Genomic DNA, 19,260 nt, shown 5'->3' on the forward strand with positions numbered 1-19,260 from the left:
AGCTAAACAAAGCGTGGATCGAGAGAGAAAGCACAGAACATGCTTACGGCTCAAGCGGCTTCGCTTTAGCATTTAAAAAGTGCTTTTTGGAGAGGCAGAAGCCCCTGCTTTCAAGGGTGTTGTATGCTAGTCAAACTAAGCAAATTCATAAGATTTTGGGCATGATAGAGTGCATGTAATCATGACTAATAAGTCTTTTTTGCTAAAATAATCTCATCATCGAAATGAGCATATGGAGATTATACCCATGGAGGTCCCTGGGACAAGTGGGTTAGTTGCAATGACCACATAAGCCATTATTTTCAGTAGATACATAAGTGTCAAAACAAAACCAAACCCATAGGCTCTGAGAATGATGAGTAGGTGGTTTAATTATAGGTTTACAGTGTGATTATATGGCAATCATATTACCTATATGAGCCAGCTTTTCTGGTACACGAAAAGTCTAAAAGCTGATATGAACAAAGAGCAAAGAGTTCCTTGGAGCTTAAACTACGTGAATTTGTCACACCTCAAATAATCATGCAATGGAAAATTCTTGTTACCCCCTAAAACCCCATATTAGGAAAGGGAAAATGTACAAAGACCCTATGAACTTTAGCTCTTTTGCTTGTAGGCGTTAGGAAGCATAGTCGCCAAAATTGGAAGTCCAGGCGCCTGTTTACAAAAAAGCTTAAGTTCACAGGGTCTTTGTACATTTTTAACATCAGGAAATGTTGGAAAAATGAAAAGTCATGGATAAGATTATCTTGTTAAGCATGAACCATTCTACTGAAATTGGTGGTACTAATAGAACAAAGCCTTGCCATAGCTTTTCAGTGAACAGTTGGTGCCCTACGATACTATGGTGCAGGTCCACAAGTAACAGGTTTTTGATTCTTCTTAGTTGAGAACAAAATAATTCAATTTAAGTACGAGCTTATAAAGGTGACACAAATGATATGAGTTATCTTTTCGTCTATGTTTTCTGAAATGTAATTCACTCCTGTGTCTCGAGTCGACTTCAAATCTGAATTTCGAATTACATCTATAGAATTCAAAACTTAGATCTGTCTTCCAGACCCCCATTCTCTACAAAGTCTAAGAGATCCTTCTAAGAATTTTGAGACCTTCAGTCAAGCCACTGTCGATTCGTAGGACATTCCGCAGCACTTCTCTGGAAGAGCCAAGAGTAAAAATTCTAGAACAGGACTTACACGCACGACGCCGTCAGGATTAACAGGACTTACATGCACGATGCCGTCAGCAAATGCTCTTTGGATCTTCTAATTGCTTATTAAAGTTATTTACGGCTCAATCTGATGTCTGCTTAGATTTATCTATGCAGTTTTCTTGCTAGCTATACCTTAACATACAAGAGTTAACGATAGGCATAAATTATAACTATTAATTTAAAAAAGAAAAGAATGTGAAGGAGGTAACCCTGCTATAGATGTGAGAGATGACCAGATGGAGCCTTCTTACTCTCGCGAGAACCATCTCTTTTCCTTTTTCATGGTCTTGAGCTTCATTACTAGTTCTTCACGCTGCGCCTCCACCTCAGCATATTGGAGGCTCATGTGGAGGTAGCGCTCCTTCATATCTTTTAACTCCGCCTCTAATGACGCTACCTTACCAGCATTGCCTACTTTCATAGCATTCTCGCTCATGGCTTTTTTGAGAATTTCACCGTTATCCGATCGCTTCTCAGAGAGAAAACTGCAGATAAAGTCATGGCTTGTTCAGCAAATAAAGTCATAATTAATACAATTTGTTTACGATCAAATAATCCATGCTTGAGCTATAGTATATGACAGCAATCTGTAACATGAATGCTTACATGAATAAGGAGCCCCAGAATTTAAAATTTTCCATTTGTCAAAGAACAAAACGAGCAGACTTTCTTAAATAGCGATTAAGTTACCATCTAATATGATTCATAAATTGCAGATATAGAGTGGTTTATCTAATTGGTTTCATAATTCTAGGGTAGTGAATTACTGTGGAATAGTAATGTTCAAAATCAAGCTGTTTTGAAGCAATCTACTCCAAAAAATTACAGATTTTGGCACCTAATAGCTATGGTTGGCAAGTCTATTATATAATTTGACACATTCTGAACTTCAGAAGTTCTGTAACAGATTAATGAAATTGCCAACCTATGAATACCTAAAAGAGAGACATTCAGAAAGTCGTTACTGGCGATATTTCTGCTAATCTATTTCACAATGACATATCCAGTTTATAGCTATCAAGAAATTAATTTTTAGTATACACTAAAATAATCCTAGAAATGGACCTTAATCACATATCTAAAGATGTCATGACAAAACAAGTCTAAAAGCTTTTAACAAAACAATTTTTATTTATCTCACACATACACAGATCAGTTTACCTTTCAAGTTGCGATTTATACATCTTGCTAGCCTCCCGAGCCTCAGCAAGTTCAGCTTCAAGCAATTGGATCTTCAAATGAAGATTGGCTTCACTTTTGACTAGTGAGCCATCAGTGTGATTGGGGGGCATATCTTCACCCTACAAAAACAGCTAACCAACCTTAGAAAAGTAAAAAATGAATCTCAGGACTTAATTATTTTTTTCCAAAACAACAATAAAATCTCTCTTTCACAGCAGAAAGTCACCATTGAGAGCACAAACCTGAATTATGAATTTATGAGGATAATACATGCAGTATATATTCAAGAGGATGTCATGGAAAACTTTGATCAAGAGTATCATAATAATATCACAATTCATATATATAAATCTTGTTGATTGACATCAAACTGCTGTTAAAAAATCGGAAGTTTAGTACTTAAAAAAATTCCTCTCTCAAACATATAAACATTTACTGGAAATATCAAATGAAAAGATTTGATATAAATTGGGACCTCTATATTGCTTACCTCACTTGTGACTTTTTCATCCGAGTCTTGCTCTTTCTTTAGCACCACTTCCTTCTCCATGAGTTGAGCTTTCCTCATGAATTCGTCTTTCTCCTGCTCAAGAGATTGCATCTTCCTCTGGTACTCACTATTTGCTCTCTTCATCCTACTAAGCTCATTCTTTAACTCTGTTTCATGAGCACATGAGGCTTCTTTGGCGGAAAGATCACTCTCCAACCTTAGGAGCTTTGCTTCTAGGGCAATTTTGCTACGCCTGTTATCTTCTCCACTGTCCAAAGCTTTCTGCATACTTGAGACTCTATCCATCAAAACAACTCTTTCCGTCCTCAATTCTTCACACTCTTCAGATGCTGACTGTAATAATTCATCTAGTTTCTCTTTCTCAAACTTTGCCTCGTCGAGACGACTTTTAAGCGCCATGATGTCATCCTGAAGATGAGCTGATTTTTGCAGCTGAGCCTTTAATTCAGAAATTTCTTCTATTATTTGCCGTTTTTCATAATCAGTGGTTTTAAGTTTTATTTCTAGTTCATTTGACGTCTTTCTAAATTTCTCTTCACTAGACTTTACATCCTCTATTAACCTCTGCATATGCTCAATGTCAGTCATCAACATTTCCTCACTTTGTTTGGAAGCATTAAGCAAATCAACTAACCCTTGAATCTTGTTCTTAGATTCTTGACGGAGTGTTTGTAGCTCAGTTTCACAAAGCTTCATCTGGGTATTGGCATCTAGAAGATTAGATTCAAGTTTAGCCTTATCTGAGCGCAGGCTAGAGACCTCATGAATGGCATCCAATGCAATTCTTTCTCTCTCATCATGAGTAGAGGAAACCTGTGCGGTGAGATTCGCAACCTCTCTTTCAAGATTCTCAACTTCAACTATCTTTTCCTTTTCCATCTTGTTTAACATGAGATGTGCGCGGGTTATCTTCTCTTCATGTTCCTTGTGCTCTTGGAATATACTTTCTAGCTCTGAAAGCAAAGATTTCTCCTTAGAAGAGATATCCTTTTGCAGGGAAGAAAGTTTTACCTCTAAAAGCTCAACCTTTCTACAAAAATCAGTATTCTTCTTTTGTGATTCCTCCAATTCCAGCTCTACATGCGTAACATGGTCATGCAGCTCCAATTTCTTCTTTCGTAAATCAGTTGTTATTGTTTGAAGGGAACTAAACTCTTCAATGAGACTCTCCGCGGTAGCTTGTAATTTCGAATTGGATCTTCTGAGAAGCTCGGATTCCTCTTGTGCCTCTATCAATCGTTTTTGAGCTTCTTGCAGCTTTTCTTTATGTTCAAGCTTTTGTGCCTCCATTTCTCTTTGCTGTCTTTCAACTTTATCCTTAAGATCCAGAATAAGAGTTCTAGAGTCTTCTAATTCCAATCTATTAGACTCCCTTTCATCAGTCAGATATCCTAGCTGAGCTTCTAACCCAGATATACGCTCAGATAATTGTACATTCTCTTGTTCCAACTCAGAAATATGCAACTCCAAATCAATTTTGCAGATCTCTAGTTCCATGGACTTCCTTTCAAGCATCTTATTAGTAGCGACATGAGTATCTACCGTGTTGGTTAGAACTGTGAGATCATGCCGTACATCATCCAAACATTTTGACGTAATACTACTCTCTTTACGTGCAATTTTTAAACTTTCCTCTAACTGGCCTTTCTCCTTTTGAATATTATAAATGAGGCCTTCTAATTCGGTTTTGGATTGTACCAGAGAACTAATCTCATTTTCTCTTAACAAAAGGCTGGCTTTCAACCTGTCTATCTCGCATTTGCTTTCTTCCAACTCCCCACAATTGTCTATGCTTCTGGTCTTAGGTTGTATCTTCCAGTTTCCAGGAGAGTTTTCCCGCAATAAAGCATTCAACTTAAAAAGATCTTTTGCCATAGCCTCTGCTTGCTTTCTTTGACCGTCAATATCTGTACTTATTGGAGCTATAAAATCAATATTACTTTCGCTTTCAGCATATGTGTCGGAGTCACAATTATAACACAGGTTCCTTGCAAGAGTTAGAGAAACATGAATTTCTTTATTCATTTCAGCCAGTATACTTGCCAATTCTGAAGTGCTCCAAGATTTGACTTCTGTGTCACCACTCGCAAACTCCATTCTTCTTAAGCTTTCAAGTTCTTGTCGTAGCTCAGATAATTCTAGGTTTCTTTCTTCTGCTTTCGCTTGGCTTTTTTGGAGTTTTTTTTCAAGAGCAAAAGTTTTGTCCCTAAAATTTTGCAGCTCAAGCTCAAGATCAGCACACTTCATCTCCAGATTCTTGATAGCTGTAGGCTCTATTATACCTCCATGCAACATCTCCGTCCTTCTAAGCTCCTCCCCAAGTTGATGTATATGTGATGAAGGTACAGCAATTTCTGTCTCAGCACTCTCAGAAACACAAAATTCCTCACTCTCTTTTGTTACCTTATTCAACTCTTTCATCTTATATAGGAGTTCTAGATTCTCATCAGTAAGCTCCGCACAATCCTTCTCAAGCTCCTGTAATTTAGCCTTTAGGACTTCGTTTTCTTTTTCAAGGTCAGCATGGCTTCTGTTGGAACCTTTATGAAATGGGCCCTTCTCGCCCTCATCAAGATAGCTATCATGTGAAAGCTGCGAGATCTCCAACTTCTGCTTCTCTATCGTCTCTTCCAGCTCCTGAAGAATAGAGACGAGTTCTATATTTGATTCTTGGGATTTCTCTAGCTGGAGCATTAAGTTAGCATTCGACTCTTTCTGGAACTTCACCTCATCTTCCAGTTCTTTGTGCACATTGATCATGTCTTCAATTTTGGGAGTTTCCATGCTAGTTTCTTGTAACGATAATTTTGCCAATGATGATTTTAATTGTTCGATTTCTTGCTTGAATGTATTGCTTTCAGCCCGTGCAGTCGAGAGTTCCATTTCCAGCTCAGCCTGAATCTTAGATTTATCAGAACTTTCTTTCTTTAACATCTCGAGGTCAACCTTTAACTTGCGAGAATGTCTCTCCCACATTTTTGCCTCATCGCGAAGTTCTTCAATCGTCTCTTCAGCAGCTTCGAGAAGATCTTTAGATGAATCAGAGGGCCGCAAGGATAAGTGAGAAAGGCCATTTGCGAATGCTTGCATGGAGTTCTCGTGAGGAGTAGAAGAGCCAGAGGCCTTAGAACCGAAGGATGAATTATTCGATCTAGAGAGATTATCACCACGTAGTGCATTGTTTGTTGCACTAACATTGGATCCGGCAGAATCTTGTCTGCCCATGTACGCTCCTCCACCATTTAAGTTGTTTCTGGGTGAGAACATCGTTTTGTCCAAGGAACTGTCTCCTGAATCAGAACTGCGGTGTGACCCTGATGCTGAGAAACTTGTGTTCTGGAAGAAAACAAACGACGGGGAGACCAAACATGTCAAAAGGTATTAATCAGAATAACTACAAATTTATAACGAAGATAAATTATTATCCAGATTAACTTTTTCTTTTCTTTTTCTTTTCTTTTTCTTTTCTTTTGTCTTGAGAAAAGCATCCAACATTAACAGTTCGGCACATGAATCTACTTTCTTTAATGAACAGAAACAAATCTATTACTTTCTACTCAAAAAGATTTTTTTTCTTCGCTACAAAATAAATAATTAAATAAATACATAAATCTTCTTACTGTGTTTGCACAAAGACACACAAATCATTGATGAATATGACTAATAGTTATAGAAAATGTTGACCCACGATGTAGAGAAAAGGGGCGTAGTAAAGGTAAAAAAAGAAATAAGCTGTTATAGCACAAAAAACGTTAGGATTAGAATGAAGATACTTCATGGTCAGCTGAGGGGGAAATCTCAAGAGGACATTTGAGATGGTATGAGAATTACAACATAGATGAGAATGCACAGATGTAAAAGAATGGGGTAATACAAGTAGATAAAGTGAACAAACTAAATTAAGTGACAAATTTTCATGGATAAAAGGCATTATGACGTGTCTTTGTGAAACAATGAGAAAAATAATTTGAGAAGCATCATATTTTGTTTTGAGTAAGAGCTTCGAACCCTCATTCCAGGTTCGTCTGGATATGCCACACCCAAATGATTACTAGATGAAGATCCAATGCTCCTGTTGAACATGCCATCAGATCCATCTGACTTGCTGTCAATATCTTCATTATTAGTCTTCGATTCTTCGAGGCGGGAAGATGTTTCCTTCCATGATCTTCCATCCCTATATTAAAATCATAAGATCTACTGATTGCATATGGTAAGAAGAATCTCGGTCAAAAGATAACATGAAAGTACAGAATAAACTACCTGAATTTAGATTTTGGGGATATACACTGAATCTTGAGCTGCATATAACGATCAAATAAATTTATCATCACAACATACTCGGAGAAAAATGAAGTGGATTTAAATATCAAATCGAACTGCACAGTTATGTACGATATGCAAGATATAGAGTGTCCACATTATAAAAATTCATAGGGAAGATGTATACATTGATGATGAAATAATCGTACGCGTCTAACCTGCCACACGTTATAGACACCTACTGAGAGAAATAACTCACTGGTCATTCCATCAGTCATAACATTATCATATCACGCAAAAATATAGTCAGCAGGTCTAATCATGGTTAGGTCGTGGCTGTTATATTGGAGAAATGTTTAATAGCACTTAATTAACTTCACACGTCTACTCTGCCGCATTTCATACACCTCATCTTACCATTCAAAAACTAAAAAGAAGAAAATAGCAGTTTTACCGATTGCACATAAGGGATGGGTTCAAATGTGGGGCGTTTTTAATCCTCACAATGGACACAGTTTCAAGTCCATCAACACAAACTTAAGAATCATGATAGACTAAATGCTGCTTTCAAAAGGAATATACAACTAACTAGCATGGTTTCAAGATAAAGATGGTGGACTTAAATTTTGGGTTAAGGTTCGATTATTCTGATAAAGGCCACTTTATGACCTTAAATTTAATAAACTGTGAGACCCCAGATAGTCCTATATATGAGATATAATAGGGCTAAACTCTTAACCCGGCTTAAGCATTTTGGGTGGTGGCTAGACCCAAGAGGTTAAGAGAGTTAAGCGTGCTAGGACGGGAGTAGTCCTAGGATGGGTGAGCCCCTGGGAAGTTGGGGCGTCACATAAACCTTCTTACAGAAAAGTAAAAAGAAATAATTCAATCAAAATATTATTTCAGTAACAAGAGCAGAGGTTAAATGTTGACAGATTTTATGTCTAGTAAAAGTCAAGATAGCCTAGGTACAAAATAAGCAACTCAAAGAAAAGACATGAAAAACAAAAGAAGCGATAATATATTGAGAAACAGACTGACCTGCAAAACAGTCCCATAATTGCACTTCTTCAACGGCAAAGATAAAGGACTAGGATCTCTTGAATGTACATAATCAGATAGATTTACTATGGCTTCTCCAAGAATACCAGTCCTAGCTGATCCCTGCAATAATAAACAGACAGAATCGCAACAACCTTAGCTACCAGCAAATAGAAATTGGCGAGAGACTTCTTGACATGCAAATATAAAAAACCACGAGTACAATACTACGATGGTTCAAAGAAAATTTTATGCAAAAGATAATGCAAATTACGCGTCAGACCATGGAAACAACAATTTTGAATTGGCACTCTTCCATCTCTTTTGAAACAACATCTTGATAAACCGATATTGATTCTGATATAGAGTCAGCCCATAGGCAAGTTCCATCGCGGGTGCTCGCTTTACTAGACTTAGCAATTGCTTTTCCCGTGTCTACCGAGACAATGGAAAGAAATAGCTTGTCCCATCCATTAGGAACCTGTAGATAACATAACAGCAAGAAGTTCAAAGAAAGTTAAAGGATTAATGAGTGAAAAGGTCGAACGAAAAAGGATTTCACCGAGCGAAGGTGATGAACATTAATACGATCATAAGAATAATAAATTCAATACGAACATTGAAATATTAAGATGCAGAGTCAATGCTGCAGTTTCAAAATTTATCAAAATTCATCATCAAAAACTTATCAAATATGCAATGTGGCGACATAGAATTACCAAATTATCATAATTTAATCAACGCAAAATGTACTATTCTCAAACCCTAGAATTGGAACATAAGGGGTTCAAATAGCAACAACAAGAACACATTTTTCCAAGCTAAAAACAACGGGTGATCCAGATAACGGTAAATATCGACACTTTAACGAAGATGCCCCACCAAAAAAGCTAAATTCCCGCATGAATCAAGCAATTCAAACAAATTCCAAATATCCAAATCCAAATCGACCGTTACGCATTGTACGAAAAAAAAAGGGAAGGATCTAACTACCTGAAGAGCCCGAAAATTGGAGAATTTGAACTCGAATCTCTCCCCCAATCGATCCGATTTGTGCCTGTGTAACTTGAACATCTCTCTCTCTCTCCCCCTCTCCCCTTCTTTCTCTCTCCTCCTCTTTATTGTTCCCCTCCCCTCACTCGCTTAAAAGCGAATAAATTAACACGCCATTGGAACCGCAAACAAGAAAAAGAACAAGAAAAGTGCGAATCTTTGAAGTGGGAGAGATCGCCTCTCTCTTTCTCTCACATCTCTTCGCAAAAAGAGAGAGAGAGAGAGAGGAGAGAGAAAGAGGGGACGGGGGTTTTTAATTGATTAATTATTATTATTATTATTATTACTACTACTTTTTTTGGAGATTTCTAAGGTGGTTTTTGGCGTTATAAGCTTCGTCAAGAGCGTAAAAGGTCGATTAACATGAAATAATTAAAAAATAAAAAATATATATATTTTTTTAGAAAATAAAAAAGAAAAAAAAAAAAAAAACACAGCTCCTAATTTTAGCACCGTTGGCAACTTTGTATTGCCCGCAGATTCACGAGGGGTTGGCCGTTTGTGAAAAGTCTATCGTTAAAAAAAAAAAAAAAAATTGTATAATTACGTTTACTTTTAAAATTAAAGTGCTCGTATAATTTTTTTTTTTTTCTTTTGAGAGATAGATAGGACGCTACTTGCTTCGTTTATTTCATTTAAAAATAAACTTAGCTGGAAATGTGAATCAACTAGTATTCGAACTTGGATCTCGAATATCAACCAGTAAACCTTTTACCACTTGCTCTAGTGTACAATTTAAAATATTAATCTAAAATTTATACATAGCAATAAATAATGTGAGTTTCACTTTAACTTTAGCTAACCAAAAATAATAATAATAATAATTTTGCATACACTGAAAAAGACATGGTGCTTTTTCAAAAAGTAAATAAAAATTGGTTAGCTAAAGTTAAAGTGAAACTCACATTATTTATTGCTATCCAAAAATAATAATAATAATAATTTTGCATACACTGAAAAAGACATGGTGCTTTTTCAAAAAGTAAATAAAAATTGGTTAGATTAATTGAACGGCTGTCAAATAATAAAGTAAAAAAAAAAGAAAAGAAAAAGAATAACTGAGGCTGTAACGGCTAATAGAAATTAACGGTTGATTTGATTTTGGCCAGATTAGTTAGAAATAGACGCAGACAAAAATACTGTAGGGGTAATCCCTCACAATAAAAAGTCTTTTCTTTCGTCCATCATGCTTTTGTGATCCGTGCTTATTCGTGTATATCGGACGATAAATTAAATTTGTGAGACCCAAAATTTAGAATAATTATATATATAAATATAATATGACTAAATTTTTTAACTCGACTATAATATTTTGGATGATGGCTAGATCTAAAAAGTTAAAAGAGTTAAACGTTAGGGCTAAAATAGTCTTAGAATGGATGACCTTCTAGAAAATGAGACGTCACAGTTGGTTTCAAACCTAATTACCAGCCGGATATGTGAAATGAGTCTTTTGGCTGAGGTAGATTATATAGCGGACAGAGTTGGACTCTCTGATTGATAACTATTATCGGCGGAGCACGGTGAGACTCCAGAATTTAAAGTAGTCATATATAAGATAGAATAAAACTAAATCTCTTAACTCGACTATAATATTTTGAACGGTGAATATGTCCAAGTCTCTGGAAAGTATAGCATCACAAAATTATAAGAGATAATTTCCTTAAAATATTTGTGTAGTAAACACTCTTTCGACTCGTTGGAATCGAGTATGCAAAAGATTGTGCTTTATTAACCCCCTTCTCAGGTTAGGGGCATGTTTTAATAGTATTTGTACTCGAAAAAAAAAAAAAACGTATTTAAGATCGTTATTTTATTTGAAAAATTAATGAAGTAGGAAATAATTCTGTATTAATTAATCTTAGCATAACTCAGCGAGCGCAATAAAGTTGGTGTTTGGTGTGTTCGTTTTGTACGAGAAACTATAAAAAAGAATGATTGGTGTGCTTGTACACTTTAACCTAACCTCTTGGTTAGGCACGAGTATGGTTTATGCGAAGGACAAATTAATAAAAAAAGTTGGAGATTACAAAGCCTCAACCTACGTCGCTGATTAACCCGCTCATATTAAATAAATATGATTTAAAACTTGTTTCATTATTATGCCGCCGATTAATTATTTTACTTAAGAAGCAATGAGCGATTAAAAATTCAGCTTCCAATCCATAATATAATAGTTTATTGTATTCTTCAGGTGAACTGTAAGTTACTTTTAATTAGTATCTGAAACTTACAAATGTAAAAGAAACATAGTTGTTTGGATAAGAATCAATAAAAAAAAATACTTGTAAAAGGATTATATATATATATATTATAAAATCTAAAATTGTTTTTCTCCTCCCTAATAGCAAATTGCATGGCCTACCTATTAAATATAATTTATTAGTGCAATAATCTCTCCATTTGGCCCCATCTTGATTCTACAAAATCTGGCTACGAGCTCTCTAACAGCAACAGCAAGACATTTCTTGTGGTATTGCATTGAAAAAGATTGCATCAACAGTTAAACATTAACTGTCGACCATCCTTTCACACGGTGCATGCGTCTTTTTGAAATTCCTACTGATGACGTCCTTGGATAACGCCGAGCCTACTGATTGGGGAGATGATGTGACGTCAGTGTGGGACAGATGGACTGCTAGGATTGGATCGCATTCGACGAGGCCAAAGATAACCAGATTGGTCGCCTGTTGGTGGGTTATTTGGGAGACTAAGAACGGCGTGATCTTTAGAAAGGCCCGGCCGGATCCCCTCCTTGTATCTAGTAGGATTAAGCAGCTTTTGCATCTTTGGGAACTGTTTCTACGAGCAAATCGGAGGCTCAGTTGTAGTTTGTAGTTGGTAGTAGTTTTTTTTTGTTTTTTTTTTGCCCCCTCCGAGGTCGTTGTTGCCTCACCCATATAACCAAGTTCATCTCTCTAATGATTGAAGCAGGTCGTGTGCTACTTATTTCTATAAAAAAAAAAGTTAAACATTAATAATTGATTTGTTTCACAAATTATTGTTGTTAGTAAATTTTCCAAAAATATCAAAGTTAAAAGGCATAAATTACACTTTGTGTCCTCAAACTATATAAGGCGCATCGTATTTTGATTCTCAAAGTTTAATTTATTACAGGTTCTTGTTGAAACTTTATGAATTATAGTAGTCAAGTCCTACAATCCAATCTAGTTGTCTAAATATTAACAAATTGTTAATATAGAAGTAACGTGAAAGTATTATGATTCATGATCACTTTTTTATCGATATTTATCGATATTTAGTCAAATAAAATTTGCGCCGGAAATTACAACAAATTAAAATTCGAGGACCAGAAGTGTAATTTACTCAAATAAAAGTTAAAATGGATTCAGAGTTTTCCCCAAAATTGTTGGAAAATACAAAAAAATCTCCTATGCATGCTCTTATAATTGTGGTCTGTATTTACGCAAAATCGGAAACATATTCTTCGGTTGAATGTCACTTTCAAATAATATTAATTAATGTCTCTAATGAAAAAAAAAAAGAAGATAAAATAAAATAAAAATAAAAAAAGAGAATGATATGCCATAAATAGGTAGGGTTGGTTGGAACAGGTCATAGTAGATGAAGGATGATGATAGCTAAACTGCCTAAATGTGATATGCCCATGAATAGAATCTTAAAGCTTTTAACAAAACAACATGCATGTGCTAATTCTCCAGGGGCCTTTTATTAATTAATTTGCTTAGTTTTTTTTTTTTTTTTATGGTAGTAGAGAACCAAAAAGGAACAAAACTATTTAAAATATGCGCATGAACAATCACTAAGGAGAGGTTTTCAATTGAGTCGCGGAATAGAGTGGAATAAGAAATCCAAAACAACTGCAATTTGAAGGTCAAAAAACAAAAAAAAATGATGGGCCTTCGCCCAACAAAAAGTTTAAATGGCCCTCGCCCAATAAATGGCCCTTCATTTCATGGGCTACGTTTGGACCATGAAGAGGACCCCACTAGGCCTAGGGATGCAAACGGAACGGATCTGGGGGTGGGAGCTGTTCCCCGCCCCGCTTCCCACCTTGAATTCGTGACAGATAAAAAAAAAGTTATCTCAAATCCTCCCTGTCTAATAATCCACCCCGCCGGTGCCTCGAATTCACCCCGAAACTAATATATATATATACACCCCGAATTCGTGACAGATAAAAAAAAGTTATCTCAAATCCTCCCCGTCTAATAATCCACTCCGCCCAAAACTAGTATATATATATATATAGAACTAGGCTGGAATACTATTAATAGCACCAAGTTATTGGTGCTATTAGTTTTTTAGCCTTGGATTAAAAAATGTGCCGTTAGGATGATGTGGGACCCCCTAGGGTTGAGTGGGTGGTTGGTTGAATAGTATAATCTAACAGGTAAAAATAGGGCTAAATCTAACGGTGAAAAACTCGATAGCACCAAGCCCTTGGTGCTATCGATAGTATCTCAGCCGGACTCTCTCTCTCTCTCTCCTCTCTCTTCTATTATAGTATATACATAATCTATATATATAGAGAGTATATATTATATATATATATAGAGAGAGAGAGGAGAGAGATGACTGAGAAGAGGAGAGCAGAGAGATGAGAGAGAGAGCAGAGAGAGAGAGGCTTACTGTACTATTAGGAGCATAGCATCTGTAGCTCCTAAGTTCGTAATCATTCATCAATTTTGATGGATGATTAGAAATGGATGGTTAGAAAGTTAAAAGTACATGGGCTATTGTGCGTACAGTAACCCTACTGTCTCTCTCTCTCTCTATATATATATATATTTACAAGTTATAATATTATTAATGTTTTGTAAATATAAATCGATAAATTTTTTTAATAGTAATTGATAATATTAACAAGTTATATATAATTAACAGTATCAACTATGAAAATCAAAAATATCAATTACAATTTACAACAAAATTCGAAACATCCAAATACATGCATATTAAAAAAAAAAAGCCTATTAAAATTAAATTTAAAAAACTAACTTGAGAAATTAGAGCACCAACTTATGTATAATTAATTTTTTTATAAATATATTATTTTAGAGATCTATTGAAAAATATAAATAATTATCGAGGCAAATTCGGAGCATATCATAGCGGGCGGATTCAGTGCGGATTCGGAGCAGGTCAAGATTTTTCTCGTTTTCTGTCTCGAATCGGCCTCGGATCATAAAAATCACTCCGTTTCTTGCCCAGAATCTATTTATTTTCCCTCGTTTATGACGATCCATTTGCATTCCTAACTAGGCCACTGAAAGTAAAACATTTTTGGTGTACTCAAATGTGGCACTGATGTGAGCAGTGAACTTGAAACCGTCATCGTTCGAATACTTTTGCGTTGATCCACATACGACCTTTCTCACAAACAACTTTCAAAGTTGCATCGCTCGAGCTGAGCGATGTCGAGTTCGTGTAACTCTCAAGAGCAATGCAGTGTCGAGTTAAACTACAAACTCATCATAATTAAAGATATTTAAAATGTGTGTGAATATTGCCCACACCCTTTTCATTTTTACTGTCAGATATATATACACTTGGTACAATGCATAAAGTCAAATACCCAAGTTAGTAGGGCTGTTATAACAGATCCTTTAGTATTGGGAACCCAAATTAGTAAGGCTGTTACAACAGACCCTTTGGCATTGTTGATTAAGGGGGTTTGTTGCCTATTTCCATAATACACCCCCCACCCCTCCCGCCGCAAACAGATGGGAGGAACGACCGTTAGTTTGTCCTTTAAGTCCAGGAACCGTTGCTTCGACAGCGGTTTGGTTAAGACATCAGCTAGCTGATCAGCAGTGGGAATGTATGAAACTTGAAGTTGTTTCTTGCGGACTTGATCTCGGACGAAGTGAAAATCAAGCTCAAGATGCTTTGAGCGAGCGTGGAAAACTGGATTTGCTGCTAGATATGTAGCTGAGACATTATCACACCATATTCGGGGAGTGGTAGGAAGGGGCTGTTGTAATTCCTAAAGAAGACATTGTAACCAATAAACTTCAGATGTAGCTGATGCTAAGGCACGATATTCAGAATCGGTGCTGGATCGAGCGACTGTATTTTGTTTTTTTGAACTCCATGAGATCAGATTATGGCTATGAAAGACAGCATAGGCAGAGGTACTCTTTCGATCAGTCGTGTCACCTCCCCAATCCGCATTAGAGAAGGCAAAAAGTACCAAGCTCGGGGAGCTTGTTTTAATCCATATAGGGACTTCTTTAAAGAACACACATGATGTAGGAGATTTCAATCGACGAAGCCTTGGGGTTGCTCCATGTAGACTGGCTCTTCAAGAGTCCCATGTAGGAAGGCATTTGATACGTCTAATTGACGAATGGGCCAACGAGAGTTGATTGCAATGGATAAAATGAGACGAACTGTAGCTGGTTTAATGACAGGACTAAAGGTTTCAATATAGTCCACGCCCGGCCATTGATGAAAGCCTTTTGCAACAAGTCTCACTTTATGGCGATCAATTGAACCATTAGTTTTGGTTTTAATACGATAAATCCATTTACAACCAATGACATTAGTGGCTTGTGATCGTGGAACTAAGGGTGCGTTTGGTTCGAGTTATCCTGGCAGGATTACAGGCAATCCTGCCAGGATAACTATGTTTGGTTAATCCGCTATGTAATCTAGTTGTTAATGTAGGATTACAAATCGAGCAGGATTACATCGAAAATATTAATGGGAGGGGGGTCGTGTATCTTGCATTACTGAAACCCGTTAATACTACATATTATGTAAAATGACAATTTTACCCTCCAACAACCCCAAATCTAATTAACAGCATTATTTTCATCTCTATCTCGCCTCCCCCCGGCCCTCTCTCTCGCACGCCGCTTTCTCTCGCTCTCTCTCTCTGGACGTCTCTCTCTCTCTCTCTCTCTCTCTCTCTCTCTCACACGAACACCTATCATCTTCTATTGCGTCGTCCTCCCAAATAATCATCACGATCTCCTTCCCTCCATTCGTCATTTCCGCAAAAAATAATATTCAAATGACCACAACAAGGGCAATTTTGGAAAAAACTATACTTTTATGTTAGGATTACTAAATTTTATAAACTGAACCAAACATATTAATGCTATAAACACTGTAATCTAGTATTACATTACTGTATTAAACCAAACGCTCTAATGTAACATTAGTAGTAATCTCACGCCGAAATCCAAGATACCTGGATATGTCGAGATACTTTGTAATATTACATAACTCGAACCAAACGAGCCCTAAATCCCATGTTCCATTGGCCATTAAGGCATCTAACCATTGTACTCTAAAAGCTTACGCTTTTAAGCTTTTAGAGTACAACGGTTGTTTCACATGGTATCAGAGCAGGAGGTCCTGAGTTCGAGTCACGCCAGGCTCCTAACATATTAATTTCCTCTCATTTAATTCAAGTCCATGTCATGGGCCAACTAAAAAGTCTCAAGCCCAGACGTGAGGGGGAGTGTTAAATATAAAATTATATAAACACCGTTCTCGAACAGCTTAAGCTTTTAGAGTACAACGGTTGTTTCACAATAATAGCCATTAAAAATTGACAAGTTTAGAATAATTTGATCACAAAGTAAACTATATCGAAAAAATATAAAATTTTATTTCTAAAATCTTTAAATATCTTAGATTAGTTTTAACGATATGAATTGTTAATTTAAGCACCCTAAAATAAAAAAACAAAACTATAATACAGGAGCTCTAATACTATAGATATTATAGGAGCTAGCCTAACCCATGGGGGTTGAATTAACAAGAAAGATGCTTTGGGTTTCTATAGAAAGTTCTTTTTAAATTGTTAATGCATGTATTAAGAAATTTATATTGCATGTTTAAGTTACATGTACAAATCTATAGCTATAGTTTCCCTCTCTAGAACACAATTACAGCGTAGCCCTTTCATTCGGTAAAAGCTTGATATAATATTGAAGTGTTTTGTGTCCTTAGTTTCTCACATTGTATATATGTCAATTAAAGAGAGAGAAATATTGTTGCTGTACTATTTGTAACAACTATCAAATGTAATGAGAAAAATGGAAAAAATTTGGAAAAACGGGTAATCTACATAAACTGAATCTCCTAAATAACAGTATTTTAATATTTTATATTCAGTATCCTCCTTATATTATCTTCAATTTACTATGTTTAAGTTATGTAAACTAGTTGTTGTTTTTTGAAAATTTTAAATTATCAGATAACGGTATTTTTACTACGGTCAATAAACACACACACAGAGAATCTGTGGCCATGAATGTAAAAATCTAGCCCTTTGAAATAAAATTAGTTTTAAAACAAGTAGTTGTCAAATTAATATGATAGTAAAATATAGATATACGCTTCAATACTTTTCTTTTTTTTTTTCAAAGAATATAGAAGAATCTAGTTCCCAGTTTTTCTTTTTTGAAGAGAGAAAAAAGATTTTTTTAAAAAATGAGAAAGGTTGGGGTAAGGGGAAAAAAAAAATTGCAAAGTCAAACATAATAAAAACTTCGGTTTAATTTTGACAAATTTTTAAATAAAAAATTTTGATATAATTTTGGATTTGATAAGCTACAAAACTAAGTATACAAAGCTAAACAGAACCAACAACTTTAGTTAATTTAATATGGTTCTGTTTTTTGTTAAAAATAATTTGATTTAATTTTGAGAACTTCTCAAATAAAATATTTGATTTTAATTTTTTGAATGCAACCAATTAAACTAATTAACTCAATAAATAAACTATATTAATTTCAAAATTAAGTATTTAAATCTTGATATGGTTGACCACATTATTAGTTAGATGTAAAAGACGAGACAGATATCCCAAGAGTCACCCATTCTAGAAACTATTCTATCACCAGCTTCTCTTTTAACTTTTTCAGTCTAACCACTGCCTAATATATTATAGCCGAATTAAAAATTATAGTCCTATTATATCATATATATATATATATATATATAAAATTGAGCTCCTATGTTTTTAAAAGTACCAAGTCATTGGTGCTTGTAAGTTTTTAGCCCTTGAATTAAGGGATGTGCGGTTAAGATGATGTGGGGCCCCTAGGGTTAAGTAGGTGGTTGGTTAAATAGTATAATCTAACGGGTGAAAATGATCAAAGGCGTAGATCTAACGATAAAAAATTTACAAACACCAAATACTTGGTACTTTTACAAGCACCATAGCCGGACTCTATATATATATATAGTGCGGCTAGGATGCTTATGGAGAACGAGGGCTCGGTTCCACTTTGTTTTCGATGTTCGGACTTTCGAATCAACGATCGGCTCCGTTAGACTTGATCTAGAGTATTTGAAGTATCTAGAAATAAATTTAGCGATTTTTCGATATCATTTGCTTAGTGATCGAAGTGGTTCAAAATCAACGGCTGAAAATAAAAATCTTACAAAACATGATGATATGACATTAATTTTTAGATCAAAGTTATTGATCTTGTTTTTATGATGGTTTATAATCATTTTCTGATCAATTTCATATTGATGTGGATATTTGTACCCGTTAATTGCAACCGGATTACCCGCATTTTAAAATTATTGATTTCGAAGCCCTATCGATCACTTAGGCAATGTATCGAAAATACAATTATTTTCTAGGTACTTCAATACTTAGACAACTCCAATAGAGCCTGACTCTAGGTCGATTACGAAAGTGACGAACATCGGAAACAACTTGAGAGTATGGAGGGCTCCGTGCTTCCCTAAGTACAGCCTTCTCTTCTCTCTCCTTCTCTCTCTTCTATATATATATTATATAGAATGAAGCTCACTTTATTGGTGCTTGTAAAATTTCGGCTTGGATTAAGGAATGTTGCGGTTAGTGCAGTAAGTGGGCCCCTAGGTTGAGTGGTGGTTTGTTTACTGTATGTTACGGATGAATGATCAAAGATGTAGTTAGCGCGATAATAATTTACAAAGCAAGTGCTTGGGCTTTTACAAGTCCTAGCGGGCTTCTTATATATATATATATATATATATATATATATATATATATAAA

General features: G+C 35.5%; 1 protein-coding gene across 1 annotated transcript; it reads right to left on the bottom strand.

Moving 5' to 3' along the window:
* On the bottom strand, nucleotides 1,146-9,509 carry LOC109713790 (myosin-2 heavy chain-like). Its single transcript, XM_020237983.1, has 8 exons — nucleotides 9,204-9,509; nucleotides 8,494-8,691; nucleotides 8,211-8,333; nucleotides 7,170-7,207; nucleotides 6,915-7,083; nucleotides 2,886-6,242; nucleotides 2,375-2,514; nucleotides 1,146-1,698 (listed from the first exon to the last, which is right to left on the bottom strand). The coding sequence occupies exons 1-8, from the start codon at nucleotides 9,282-9,284 to the stop codon at nucleotides 1,461-1,463; spliced, it is 4,344 nt and encodes a 1,447-aa protein (XP_020093572.1). The 5' UTR covers nucleotides 9,285-9,509; the 3' UTR covers nucleotides 1,146-1,460.

Source organism: Ananas comosus, linkage group 8 (assembly GCF_001540865.1).
Source record: "Ananas comosus cultivar F153 linkage group 8, ASM154086v1, whole genome shotgun sequence".
NCBI lineage: Eukaryota > Viridiplantae > Streptophyta > Magnoliopsida > Poales > Bromeliaceae > Ananas > Ananas comosus.